General features: G+C 40.9%; 1 protein-coding gene across 1 annotated transcript in view; it reads right to left on the bottom strand.

Moving 5' to 3' along the window:
* SLC22A3 (solute carrier family 22 member 3) overlaps positions 1-7,605 on the bottom strand; it is a 56,107-nt gene extending 48,502 nt beyond the window's left edge. The window contains exon 1 of the mRNA XM_054970169.1: positions 7,128-7,605. Within this exon, the coding sequence (XP_054826144.1) occupies positions 7,128-7,544 (417 nt within the window). The 5' untranslated portion in view covers positions 7,545-7,605. The remainder of the gene's footprint in view (positions 1-7,127) is intronic.
* Positions 7,606-15,367: the final 7,762 nt, after the last annotated feature.

The raw sequence follows: 15,367 nt of genomic DNA, 5'->3' as shown, positions 1-15,367 counted from the left end.
CTTACTTTAGGGGAGGTGTGTCAGCACTCTTGTGTTGATGCATTTCTTCATCCTAATATACTTGGAAGAGAATATGTTTCCCAAATGTGTACTGTCAAGGAGTTTTGGCTCCCATATGTACCATCTCTCTTCTTAATACAGTTACCAGGCTGAGCTTGGCAACTGGTGGGAAAGTTGGGGATGGGGACATGGTGGAGGCAAGTGTTGCAAATGTGATGATGTCATTTCCAGGGAAAACATAGCAGCAGCAGTGGTAGCCCTAGGAATCTATGGTTTTACCATAGATTTTCCTGTGATTCCTAGAGCTACTGCCATCACTTCCAGGTTTGTAAGTGGCGACAGGAAAAAATCTTTGGGCAGGGGATCAACAACCCTACTTATTAAGATCCACCAATGTGGACTTGCTGTTTATGCCAACACAGTAACTAGAGGCTTAATTACCACCTCATTTGTATCTCAGGGGACAAATGAAGACTTTCCTCTTCCATCACGCTTTTAATGGATCTTAGTCAATGTCATTTAAACTGATAGTATTTATGTAAATGTAGGAAAGTTTTGTCACTTTAAATTAATTGTTGGTATTGGTTGTTTTAACTGGATTGTTTTATAAAACTTTTGTAAACCACTTTGAGTAATTTTTAAAGATAAAAGCAGTTTAGAAGAAGGAACTACAAGGAATTGAGGGAAGAGGGAACAATTCGGAACTTGCACCCACTCCTCCAAAATAGCACGGCCTACAGCATTCTGTAAATTCTCAGGGGACTGAGCAGGTTAATTTCCCCTCCAACTCTTTTTTCCTTTCCTGACTTTCACCTGATATCAAGATTCCAAGTCTCCTGGAGCATATTCAGTCCTCATCTGATCATTTTTGTTTTATTCCTTTTTCTTCAGGTTAATTTACAAAGTCACATTGAAAACCCTATCTTGGCTGTGAGTAGGGTTGCTAGGTCCCTATACCCTCCTGCTGGGGGAGGGACCTGGCACTTACCTGCCGGCAGTGAGGTCTTCTGCGTGCATGCGCAAAGTGTGTATATGCTCTGGTGCCTGCACAATGACGTTACCCCCAGAAGTGACATTGTCGCACCGGCCACAGGCTCGCTCCCACGCTCCATGCAGGGCTGATTCAGCCTGTTTGGTGCCCAAATTGCCCTCAAACGAAGCGCAGGAACACTCCCGCAGCCGGTGTGGGTTGGTGGGCAAGATGGCAAATCCCCAGGAGTTTGCCTGTCACTGGCAGGCACCTGGGAACCCTAGCTGTGAGTGACTTGGTTTTGCTACTTTTGTGTTCGTAATGAGCACCAGCCACTTCATTATCAGAAGTGATAACAAGTAAATGAAATATACTGGTATGACCCTTCTTACATGTTATTAAATATGACAAACCTGTGTACATGTAGAACAGTAACCTTTATAATAGCTGTGTTAAACTCCTCCTTTGCCATTTGAAATAATAATATATCAAATATTTTGTTAACAACCAAATAATCTAACAGTGAAATCTTAAGCCAAATTACTCCAATGGGCTTAGATTCTGTTTAGGATTTCACTGTAAATCTGCTATATTTCTTCCTCCAGGAATTTAGTTACCATCATCCAAGGGATACATGAATTTAGTACGGCCTATTAAAAACCTTTTGTGGTACCTGGCAGAAGTGGCACCAGTGTTTAAGAGGCTGAATTTGGCTCCAGAGTCTCCAGCTGCTAATATCCACATTAAAGTTTGGTATATATTATATACATATTGGTATAAATTAACAAATCTTCTTTGTCTTTCTTGTGAACAAAATGATTGGACACAGATGTTCTCATTTATCTCCCTATTCTCTTAAGGAAAAATAGGTTAACGAAATGTTACTGAAAAGAAACAAGGTAAGATTCAATTAAAGATATCACTCTTCATTGTTCTCTAAATGGAACACACACACACACCCAGCCACATTCCAGTAAAAGTACTACTATGCTATTTATCTAAAGAATCCATTGATATGAGTTCCTGGAAGGAAAAACCTTAACATCTACAAGAAGATAAAGTAAATATACTTATTTATATTTTTTATCTTAAAATACCTGTCCTTTCTCCAAATAGAACCAAGGTGGTTCTACTCAATAAGGAAATGTTTATTATTGAACGGGACTCACTTAAAGGGTAAATCTCTGCACAGCAATTATTTTTCTCTATACAAAGGGTAAGAAAAGGATGCCAAGAATGAGTTTTTGATTATTTCCTTATATCCAAACAAAATCTGTAAGAGATAATCAATGCAATTTTAAGGGATAATCAGAGTAATGAGAATTTGCTATGGGATGGATACAAACTTCCACAAACAGAAGGGGATTTTCTGGTCTTCCCCTCCCCCCCAGCAACCTTCTTTATCTCCCCCTCCAAAAGACTGCTGACGTTTTGGAGACCCCCTGAACAAAATGCCAATGCAGCACCAGGGAGTGCAGCAAGAAGAAACACTCCTTCACCTGTATGTGAAAAAAGGGATTTTGCCCATTCTCTTGGAGTCCTCTACTAAATGTGACATATTGTTCAGAAGGTTTTTCTGACCTTCAGCAGCAGCTTTTTGGAGAGTATAGGGGTAGTCTTGGAAGTCTCCTTGCATGTGCAGGCTCCTGGAGAGGTGTACTCCAACACCTTGCATGGGGCTAATTCTGACCCATTTAGGGCCAAAACTGGCTCCACCATAGCACGCGAGCATGCCTGCAGCTGGCCCAATGACATCACTTCAAGATGTGATGTTATCGTGCCCTGCCAGGAGCGGCCCACTGTGTGCTTTCCTGAGTTGCCTGCTGGTGGCGGGCAATTGCCAGGGTAAGTTGCCACCTCCTGCCAATGCTAACTGTGCAAACCCCTGGAAGATTACCCGCCTCTGGCAGGCAACCGCTAATCCTATTTAGGGGACTGCTGGGGAAGGCAGAAAAGGTATCTTTCAAGCTTGGATCCAACACTTCCACTTGAATTCAGCATTCCTACTTAATTCCTTCTTCAACATCCAAAGAACCCATACCTACTAAGAAGGAAACCGAACATGTCCTTATAGCAGAAATGCATTTTGGCTTTGTCTACAAAATAAACCCATATCCATTTTATAGGACATCAACTGTCACTGTTTCCTTGAAAGAAATTTATGCAGTTGGAAAATCAACATGGTATCTTATTTCTATATATGACCACGGCAGCTAGGCTTTTATATGCGCAAAAATGTAAAAGTACAGTATTGCCTTCAATCAAGGACTGGATTACAAAAATGACGGAGTTCATGAAGATGGCTAAACTTACAGCTCTGATCAGAGATAAAACATTGTCTTTTTTATGGTTAACTGGAAACCCCTTATTAACTTTCTGCTTGAGACAAGGGCCATTTCCACACATGTTGAATAATGCACTTTCAATGCACTTTAGCAATCCTTTGGAAGTGGATTTTTTGTTCCATACATGGAAAAGCTGTTCCAAATGTTCACTAAAGAGTATTGAAAGTGGATTACCCAACGTGTGTGGAAAAAGCTGAGGAAAAATGAACTGATGATTTGTGGCTTTGATTTTTAAGAAGAAAAAATTTGGAAAAATAAATAGAAGAGGAGCAGTATTGGAAAAGGTAAATTTTGGAGATATTGAAACTAAAAGTATAATGTTTGTTAAAATGATAGGTGTTGTAGAGAAAAATGGAAAATAAAACATATTATTGTTCTTTGTTATTTCTAATCTTTTTCTTTTTTTGTATTCTTTTTTCTTTACTTTTTTCTTTGATTTATTTGCCCTTTTTACTGGGCTTTTAATTTTACTAATAAAATAAAAAAGTTAAAAAGAAATGTATTAATTAAACTGTGGTGGTAAGATTTCTCTGTTAAAGATCTCTAAAGACACACCCCTTCACAGAACTAACTTACCCAGGGCTCCCCGGGGAGAGGGAATAACACAGATTTTAGTTGATTTACATCCAACAAATAGACCAATCCAATGAGTCACTGTATTAACAAATGTATGTTTCAAACATACTACATTGGTAAACATTTATATTTATTAAATTTATATTTATTAAATTTATGATCTACCCCTTAATCTAGACCAGAATATTATATACTCTGATGTGCCAGCATCACTACATGGGGAATTTTCCAAAACTAATCTCTTTTTGCGGCATCCTAAATTTATTGTATTGTATTGTATATATTTCTATGCTACTTTTCCATCAAAACAAGGTCCTCAAGGAGGCAAGCATCATACACCAAACATTTCAAATTAAAAACATTTATTATTTATTTATGTTATTTATAGTCCACCTTTCTTTCTAAGACTCAAGGTAGATTATGATCAATGGCTGAGAACTATACAATAGGGTATTGATAGCAGAAATTTAAAAAACAAACAAATCTGAATACAGAGCTGAAAAGGTTGCTGAAAGAAAACATAAGCAATTTGACATGACATATTAAATGACATGAAACTACCCAGCAGGAGCGTACTTACAACAAAATAAAATACACACATTAGTAAAATCTATAGTACGTATCCCTTTTCCAATACATCTCTATGAGCCATTTTCTTACAACACAGCCCTATTATCTATTTTACAAAGCCCTCCTGAATAATTCAGTTTTGCATAGTTTGCAGAAAGCCACGCTAGTAGTGTTTCTGATCTCTTCAGGTAGGCCATTCCATTACATGGGGACCACCACAGAGAATGGTGTGTACAGGCAGTTGTTGATTTTGCCCATGTGCAGGGTGACACCTGCAGAAGACCCTGTTCAGGTAAGTGAAGCTGCCACAGTGCAGACATAGGGAGATAGGCAGTACAAGGGGCCAAAACTTTGAATCGAGCCCATTAACTGATGGGTAGCCAATGGAGCGACTGAAGAATAGGAGTATTTTTGCTCCTCCTAGGTCCTGATAATAATCAAGCTGTGGCCTGTTACATCAGTTGGAGTCTTCAAGTTGACTTTGAGGGGAGACCTATGCAGAGTGCATTACAGTACAGTCTCAATGTTACTGTGGTGTGGATCCAGTTGGCCAGATCGGCTATGTCAAGGTAGGGGGTTATCTTCTGAACTAAACCGAGTCTTGTTATCCAACAGGCCTCATCCAGGAGAACCACCAAGCTACAAACCTGCTCCTTTAAGGAGAGTGCAACCCCATCCTGAACAGGAGATATCCCAATTCCTGGGTCAGACCTTCTCCCACCAGTAGCACCTCCATTTTCTTGGGATTAATTTTTCAGGGTTTTTTCCCGGTTTTTTTAGCCCTCATCCATTTCAAAATTGCCTCAAGGCACCTGTTCATGATTTCCATAGCCTCCCTGGGATCTGCTAGAAGTGTGAGATAGAGCTACATGTCATCTGCATATTGGTGGCATTTTGCCCCCCAAGGAGTCGATTATTTGACTGCATCACATATAAACCGCTATTTTTTGTAAACATGTAGAAGGCCAGGACACTACTATGGTTACAATGGAACAAACAAGTCTGTCCTCAGATTCCAGATCTGTATCTCCTAAATCAGCAGTATAATTGCATTCTTGATCATTTTGCATGATCTTACTTTCTACTGGCTATTCATCAGTCAGTGCTCAGTTTTTGAAAATTATTCACATGGCTAAAAACTGCATTTAGGCACATAGGGCATGACCATCCATACAGGTATGTAGCTGTGCCCTAGCACTGCACAACTGGGTTCAGTGTGTAACTTAAGGCCTTGACCCTCTCCTCATCACCAATTCTTCTAGCTACTTCCAGCTCCAAACCCCTAGGCCCTCGAGAATCGCCTGTTGTTTGCTAGCACAGATATTGAAAAGCAGTGAATTTGGAGCATATTGTATCCATTTGCCATCTCAGTATCATCAAAATTAATCTAATACCCATGCAGTAAACTGAGACAGTGGGGTAACTGGTATTTAGCATCAGTATCTTTATTAAGACCAACTAAGAGTCACACATAGTAAACTAGCTTTTGAGTATCACAGAACTCTTCCTCAGGCAGAATGTTAAATGGATGGGGTTTTAAAAATGATGTTTCTAGTGCAGGACATTGTACAGGTCTGACTTCAATACGTAAGTCTTTAGATGCAGGCGGATGAATCATCACCACTAGATAATATTTCCCAGTGTGGCTTCTATTGACTATATCTAGCGCATAACGGAAAATTAATCTCCTGCTTTACTGATATAATGACAACCATGCTTTTCTTGACTTCCACTAACTGTCTTACAAAGGATTTGTATGTTCCAGTCGCTGCATATCTGAATAATTACTGGCTTTTATATCTTTACATTGCTTCTTTATCCCAGTATAATTTAGTACAGCTATCAGTCTTCTGCATTTGGTAAAGATTTAATATGCTAAGAGCCTCTAAGACCATTACATATTGTAGATACCACCAATATCTTTTCTACCTCTTCTCCTTTTCTTTGTTTTTTACCCTTTTTTTTTTTTGCTTACCATCATGTAAGAGTTCTGTGAAACTCAAAAGCTAATTCACTATCTTGGGATTTATTGTAATAATGATATTACGCTACTTCTGCTATCTGGATTTTTTAAAAAATACACCAACACAATTAGCATTTTTATCTTTGTTGCTGATGTTTTATCATGTTTATCATGTTATTCTAATTTTGGAAACTGACTTTGCTGTTACATGGTTATATTTTTCTATTTCTGTTATGACAGCAAACAAAAACGACCAGAGCTGAGTTTTGAATTCTGGCAAACATTTATTGGCAAATGACAAATCACATCAAACTCATTCAGATAACTAATAAAAACATTTTCCCACTGAGGTGGCACGTATAGCCAGCCCTCCTTTGCAAGTATGTGGCTTCAGCTTTCAAGTAGAGTCTTTTGTTCACATTTCTGTAAATCCAATATCTACAATGCCTCGTCTCTCTTTTTACTCCCGTTTCAAAGCATCAGTACAAATAGGAACCGTTTTGGCATTACCTCACATATTACGCCCTTTAAGAATAGCTATTATTCCGTCCAGTTGTTAATGTGGGGAAAATTGGATATAGAAACAGTTTTTGTCAAAGATGTCAACTCTCAAGAAACTGCATTCTAGCATTCTACTCCAATGCATTTTACAGTCCTATACGAACAAAAAAAAAGGTTTGCTAGATGACTGGAATTCTCTTACCTCACTGGCAATAGTTGAATGAGGTTGTTCATATAGCCAGCCATTCTGGCATGCAGTGAGTGGCATACTGCCCAAGCTGTTATTGGTAAGATGAGCCAGTGGACTGGCACAGTTTACAGAGGTGGTATTCCATTCTGTGTCGTATCTCTGGCACTGATGATCATAAGTACTATTCACCCGATTTGTACCAAGACGGGTAAAATTGTACTCTTCTTCAAGCGTCCATCCACAACGGTCCCTAATCTCCGCTGCATAGGGAAGCCTGCATGTAAAGTTCTCTGGATTCTTCCCAAGAAATACAATTCCAACAAATAAAAATGAAAATGTTATGCCAGTCTGGGAAAGGAGAAGGAAGGCCCTCTTTTGAAACCTTCCAAATTCTCCAGCCTCTTTTAAAACGGCATCAAAAGACGGCATTGTAGGCGATCCTTTTTTGAAGTCAGTTGAATCCAAGAGGTGGCAGCGTTACAGCTCTCCAACTTTGTGACTACAGCTTGTACTTCCTATAAATCTTGCATGCGGTTTTCCCCCTCTCCCTCTCTCGCGCACACACGCGCGCGCACTCCCCCTCTCCTTCGCCTCCACACATGTAATCAAGTAACATAAGCAATGCTGAGGCAGAGCAAAATCACAGTCACAGAGCGTTGTGCTGTGTATTGGCACAAAGTTTACGCACAGAAATTTATAATTTCAGTATAATGCTGACAAACATTCAGCCCCCAAAGAAAGGGCGTATATTTCCTATCTGTCCAGAGTGAGAGATTATGTAATCAAACTAGTTAACTCTTCCGGGACAGGTGATAAAAAATAGGATATGCAGAAAGATTATAGATATTTCCACTAAAAATCAGTCCCGGCATAAGGCGTTACAACCTTTTCTGCTTTTCTGAATGGGAGGGAGTGAGAGTTCACAAAATTCGGGCGCAAGTCCCTTTCAAAGGAGAAAAATATCTGAAGAAAGTGGAGATAAGATTGAAAAAGAGACAAGAAAGAGGCTTTTCCTTGATGCTTTTCCTATCAGGAATATCATTGTGAATTGTGGTAACCTCATAACATTGTTCTCTTTTTTTAAAACAAACAAACAAACAGGGATTAGAGTAATTTCAAGAAACCGAAGTTCGTTCTGTTTCTGTGAGCTATTTGATTAATGGATTACAGGATTTGATAATTTTTTATTTTGTATTTTTCTCCTTTTTCATTATCTGTTTAATTTATTTCAGTGTCTGTTTTGTTCAATCTCTGCTCTTGAAATATATTATTATATTTCAAAATTAAAATTATTGAACATATTAATGCTACTTATTCTATGTGGTTAATATTCTATACTAATGGCGAAGTGACCTTGATCTGAGGATGCTTAAATCCAGAAATTGAAGCTACAAATGGAGAAGACAGATCTGCCTATACTCCCCATCTGCCTACACTCTCCTACATTCCCCAGGTATGCAGAAAAATCTGAAATCTTTTTTTAAAATGCATTTGGATTTTAAAACATGAAACGATAAAAAGAGTGCCTGTAGCTTTAACCACATGCCCTCAGTGGCTGTTGCTAGGCAACCATAACAGTTTAGCCAGTATGCCAGACTTGATTTCTGTCACAAAAGGCAGGGGCAGGGACCTCTCCAGTGCTGTTTTAGCCTTTGAGGGAGGACTCATTGAGGCCACATCAGGAAGCAACCACTGAGTGACTTGATACTATACATGACTCATTCAAGCCCATTTGCTTGCTATTTACTGTTCACTAGCAGCCCCCCCCCCCACAAAAACCAGTGTAGTGTAGTATAGTTAGAGTTTCACAGTAAGATCCAGGAGACCCAGGTTTGAATTGCCACTCTGCAGAGAAAGCTCACTGTGATCCAGTCACACACTCCCAACCTAACCTACCTCTCAGGGTTGTTGTAACAATAAAATGGAGGAGAGAAGAATGATATACGCTGCTTTGGGTCCCTATTGGAGCAAAAGATATGGTATAAATGAAATAAATAAATATAGCTGAATTGTGGGGGGGGGGGGGATAAAAGCTTAGATGGTGGGTGGATGAGCTAAAGAAAACAAAGCAGGAAAAAGTAAGGATATTGAATCTACCAGGAGGAGAAAAAGAGGGGAAAGTGTGGGGAAGAGGATATAGGGGAAAGTGAAGTACCTCCCACAAGTCCTTGCAGGCTCCAAACCCCACCATGCAACGGGGCCTGGCTCAACAGGCACCATGCAACCAGGTCATAGGTGAGAATTTAGTGGGGGGCAGGGAAAGCTGAAGGCAGGGGGGAAAGCAGGAAAAGGGGGAAAGACTATGGGGGGGATGGGGAAAAGAAAGAGGACGTAGTGGGGAAGTTGAAAATGAGATGCTCCTCTCAAGTCCTTGTGGATCTCTCTATTATTAGTATTTATTCGATTTTTATACCTCTTCTATTAAGACCTTGAAGTGGTTCACAATAATTTATAATAAAATTATGAATAGTTAATACTAGTACTTAGTGAATGGTACTTATTATCATCTATGCCAGAGGGACGACATAGAATGGAATACAACCCAATTAGCTGCGCTGGCTCATCTTACCAATAACAAGCAGTATGCCACTTACTGCATGGGTATATGAACAACCTCATTCAATGGTTTAGTTTGGGATCAACATACCTGAAGGACCACCTACTCCTTATAAACGTACCAACTACAGTCATCTTCGGAGGCCTTGCTTCAGGTGCCCATGCCCTCTGAGATTAGGCTCTCTCTGTCCCCTTTTGTTGCCATCTTCTGCCAGCTGGTGAAGATTTCAGTGATCCTTCCTTCCTGCCCAATGTTTTAATTCTTCTTTTTATGTGTTTGTATGTATTTTAGCTCTGATTGTAATAGTTTTAATGTGTGGATTTTTATTGCTTTTAATAGTTTAAAAATGCAATTTTATTATGCATGTTTTGATCTGATAACCACCTGGGTGGCCGTTGTGAGGGCAGATAGATGGGATATGCATTTTGTTAAATAAATAAATAAAAAGTGTTTAAGTGTAAATTTGCTTTACAATTTTGTCTAAATTATTTCCTTTGATCAGTTCAGCCTGGGATTTGAGCCATAAGCATGTAACTAAACCCAGTCCGTTTGAGTTGTGCTTAGACTGGAGTAATTCTGTTTGGGATTGTACTGAGAATATATCACATGGCAGGCAGAAATTAAGAAAATATATACTTTATAAAAATCCATAGACTTTCTTTCTCCTTCATATCCAGTATATAAGAGCTGTTACTGTAGAATAGCTAACTAACATAACTTGCTAAATAAATATTCATATTTATTATTATTTATTGATAAGACATATGCCTTTCCCATCCTTGGTTAAAAGTAGCTGACACAAATTTAAAATTATTCATTTCCTCACAAGTTGTTGTACAGATAAAACACGGAAGAGAGAATTCTGTACACCTCTCTCAGTTCTTTGGACGAAAGGCAAGATAAAAATGTACAAAACCGATAAACAGACTATAAGTGATAAAATGTCAGTAGAACCAACTACTAAGTTTACAGGATAAAAACAAGTGATAAATACACCATTCATAGAAATACAATGTCCCAACAGCCTTTGTAAAGAACACTAGCTAACATTGTTTAAAAGAACAGTAGAGTGGAAGCATTTCAAAACTCTTTATGCAGGATATCCCAGAGTACTATGGGTACAACCAGGAAGGCTCTAAGAGCCAAGCTACAAGTGACTTTTTTCATGAGGAGAACACTTGATCGTTTTCACAAGTTTTCCTGGGAACTGAAGTCCAAGTGTCCTTCCCCTCTGTTAGAATCGCTGCCTGAAGAGCCAGAGAAAGCCAGCAGCAGCAGCAGCAGCTTTTGCAAATCGTTCCTCCAGTCACAAGCCTTCTCTCAACGTTCTTTGGGGACAAGTAGCTGCAACTTTCTCTCTGGGCATCCTGCTCGGCTTCACCGACATGTCGGCTTTCTCCAGAGCAGCTCCTCGGGAGCAAGACACCCAGGGAGAAAGTTGCAGCTGCCCACCCCCAAAGATCGTTGAGAGCAGGTTTATGACTGGAGGAACGATTTGCAAAAGTTGCTACTGCCACCGGCTTTCTTTGGCTCTTCGAGCAGCGATTCTAACAGAGAGGGGAAGGACACTTGAACTTCAGTTCCCAGGAAAACTTGTGAAAACGATCAAGTGTTCTTCACGTGAAAAAGTCACCTGTAGCTTGGCTCTTAGTCTGGCTGAGGAGGTCTCAATCTGTCAGCTGGAAAGCACAGGCAACTAAAGTTTACCAGAAGTACTGGGTATGTGGTATACACAGGGAGAGGTGACATACCAGTACTGTCAATAGCTTTACTACTAACAGCAAGTATCTTAAATTGAATGTGGAAATAAATATGCAGCCAATACATTTATTCTGGCCGTGGTATTATATGTTTACGGCAAACATACCAGTTAACCCAGTTAACTAGTTTTACTAGTTGAAATTTAAAAGTGATTTTCAAGGGTACAGGTAAATAATGGAGTGAATAATGTAGTGGTAATGAATAGGGGTGTGCACAAAGAAAATTTCCATTTCAGTTTTGTTTCCAGGGTATTCTGGAATAATTCCATTCCATTACTGTTTGTTCCAGCTGGGGAAGTGCTGGCTCAGAACTGATCCATTTGGTTTTTTCGTTTTCATGAGTTTCAGCCCATTGCATGCATGTTGGCCATGCATGCACAAATGTATGTTGTTCTTTTAGGGGGGGGGGTCGGGGATATAAGGCTCTGAGGCAACTGTTTTTACACACAACAACACCAAAATCACACAGAACACAGTCTTCCCTCTAAACCATCAACTCACTGAGTTTGAGAGCACGCAACAAGAGGGTTCCATGTTTATGGACCCCCGGGGAATGCTTGGGAAAGGCATGCATCAAGGCAAGTGTTGGGCAGCTGCACAATGCACACATACGTGCACACTTCTTTTCAAAGGGACGTCATTGGGGAAACAAGGCTCTATGCGCTCTTAACCAAAAACTGTTTTGTTTCCGAACCCATTGATCCAATGAGTTTCTTCTCAAGTACATGAAAAGACACAACAGTGGACCCCAAAGAAGGCAAGTGTTGGCAAACTTACTGGCAAAGTGGCACTGGCGCAGCACACCAATGGCGCACAAGCAGGAAATAACTCCATTACCAGCCAGCACAATGCAGCAAAATAAAAAAAGATTGATTTGACAAAACCAGTACATTATTACCTTTGAGTCCTGCCATTATATCATGTTTCCCTGTGCCTTGTAGTTTTGTTTCCACGATGAGGAGTGGGTGAATCCTCCTAACTCTATTCTGCTTTGCATAACCCGTGGTTTCCTGTTTAAACCCACTGGCTGCTGCCCTGTCCTTGCACTGTGAATAAAACTGCACAAAAAGGGAGGGTTAGATGTTGTTTTTTCCTTCACAGGAAGGGAAGTAGAGGGAGGATGACCCTCTTTTCTTTCTTTCTTTCTTTCTTTCTTTCTTTCTTTCTTTCTTTCTTTCTTTTTTTTTTTTTTTTAGTAGAAGTGGGAGATGGGACAGGTTGATGGCTGCCAGTCTCCCTTTCCAACTAAAACTGTTAACCTAGAGCTGAATGAAAAAGAAAAAAAATGGCAGGAAGACCTGAACAAGTCACCCAGATTAGTCCTTCCACGTGAAATACTGATCTGGAAAGACTTGGGGGGGGGGTGCATGTGTGAGTGTGCAATGCACGCTGCTACCTCCTCATAATTTATTGCTGGATTAACACTTTTAATCAGGAAACCCCCAAAAGCCAAAAAGCTTTCTGGGCAAGATGAAATTCTTCCTGCTGCTCCTCAACCTATTATCTTTGGAGGACTGCTTAAGACAGAGTAAGAGCTGAACCACAAGAGATGCATTACACACGGTGGGTCAGTGCAAGTTTACCTGGGAAATGTAGGAGACTCCTTCCCCTATCTGCCACTGCTCGTCATCTGCTGTCCTCTCTGTACGTGTGTGTGGTGTGTAATGAGGGGAGCCCCGAAACATTTCCCCACCTTTCTCCTGCCTGTCGCCTCACAAACTGGAAAGGAGCTGAGGAAAAGTAATACGTTTCTTTTGGGGGACTGGGGTGGGAGTGGGATGGGACAATGACAGAAGAAAGCAAAGGGGAAGAGAAAGGAGAAAGCAGGAAGGACCTGGAGAAACAGCTGCGCCTCAGAGCCAAAAACCAGAAGGCATGTCAGAGTAGCACAGTAGCAGCAGCAGATTCCTCTTCTGTCGCTGCAGCTGGAGCTTTGCCTACGCAAAGGATTTGCGTCTTCAGCAGCTCATTCAAAACGATCACCCTGAGGCGTGTAATCATGCATGTGCTATCATCTCTTTCCCCCTCATCAGACATATTTTAACACTTCACATGCAGACCAGTATTTTATAGACTGTTGTTCCCACGATCACTACATGTGAGAAGGACATGTGCCCAAATGGTGGTTTGTTATTGTTGTTGTTGTTTATTTATAATGCACACTTTGCAGGGGGGCAATTTGGGCCCCAAACAGGCCCAATTTGACCCGTTTGGGGCTCAAATCGGCCTGCTGCAAAGCACAGGAGTGCTCTAAGGGCAGTCCTGTGACATCATCCCAGTAGTGATGTGGTTGTGCTGCCCTGGGAGTGTGCCCAGAAGGCCTGTTCCTGCATCTTCCCTCCTCCACCAGCCAGGTGAGTGGGGACGGGGGTGGAGGGTGGGAGCAGGGAATCCCCTGCCCCCACCGGGGGACCTGGGAATCCCAAAACCCAGGCTTCTGTCTTCAGCTTTGGAATTACAGCCCTTATTCAAGGTGATAAGAGCACATAAAATGTTACCAAATTCCACAGCAACCAGCCTGTTCCTTAGTTGCCTGGCTACAGAGACTGATTCCGCCCTATTGGTGGCAATTAGTTCATGATGGTGTCACATAATTTGTGGCAAGCCAGGAGAGTGGGAGTTTTCCTGAGAATACCTTGTCATGACCAAATTCCATGAGTACTATACATATCTCCTTGTAGATATTCAGCTTGAAGAGTCCTTTTTCTTCACATTTGTATCCCCTAACTTCTCCCCAATAGAACCCTGAGAGTTGTGGCAAACAATGTATGATAACAGGAGATCTGCGCAAACAGAAGTCCTATGGCTTCCTGATTTGAATTGGAAAAGTGGTATGGAGGAAGGGTTGCCAGTTCCCTGCTGGTGCAGCAGCCCATTTCAGGCACAAATCAGGCTAATTCCAACCCAAATCAGGCCAGATTTGGGCCTCTGCAGTAGCACTCCCACACTATGCAACAACCTGATCCAGCCTGATTCGGGCCGGAATCAGCCTGATTCAAGCTGGATTCAGGTCTGAGTCAGGCCATATCAGGCCCGGTTTGGACCGAATCTGGCCTGATTCGGCCCCCTGCGGAATGTGGGAGCACTCCTAGGAGCGGCTGTGCCCTGTGCAAAGATGTCACTTCCTGAAAGTAATGTCATCACACAGGCCAGGAGTGCACACACAAGGAAGAAGAGAGGGGTGGTAAGTGCTGGGTCCCCCACCTCCTGCTGGGAAGACAGGGGGACCTGGCAATCCTATATGGAGGGGTGGGGGAGTTAACGCTTTGTACCTTTTTTGTAGTCACACCGTTGTCTTCCTGGAGCTGATATATGCTCTATGGCAAAAATGTGCAGACGTCAAACAATGGACATTAAAGTTACTCTGGAGAGTCAGCATTGCTTTGCTGATGCTTATTTGTTGCCTCATTTCTATCTTCTTTTTTTCATTCTGCCTTTTCATTTATTTTCCAAAAGGTGGCAACACTCGATAGACTTGGATGTTTCCCATGCCTCAGGGTCAACTTAAGAAATTGCAAATTAACCCTAAAACATGGGAAATATTTTTCCATCAACTATATCCACAGGGTTCCCATTTTTGGGAACAGGGAAAAAATGTAATGGTGTCCTACATGACCCTTTGTTATTATTTTCATGGATTCTAAGCTTTTGTGGGGTGGGGAGGGTAATCATTTTCCTAATATAAATATAAACTGCACAGAATAGCAGTAATAGTCTTGAACTGCAAAGAACAGGGGACTTGTATACATCTTTAGAGGAAGCCTACAAATAAAAAGAGAAACAAGGAAGCAAAGATCGCAGATATTTTGCAAAAGAAAAGTGCCGAAGTTAAATAGCAAAAGAAGAAACAATAAGCCAGCAAAGCTCATTTTGGGAAAAAAGAAAAATAAGTATACTATTGACAATGAATGATTATCATCTCAGATTCTTTTCCT

The sequence above is a fragment of the Eublepharis macularius genome, chromosome 1, assembly GCF_028583425.1.
Source record: "Eublepharis macularius isolate TG4126 chromosome 1, MPM_Emac_v1.0, whole genome shotgun sequence".
Classification (NCBI taxonomy): Eukaryota; Metazoa; Chordata; class Lepidosauria; order Squamata; family Eublepharidae; genus Eublepharis; species Eublepharis macularius.
The sequence above is the reverse complement of the archived record's forward strand: the minus strand, read 5'-3'. Positions and strand labels throughout refer to the sequence as shown.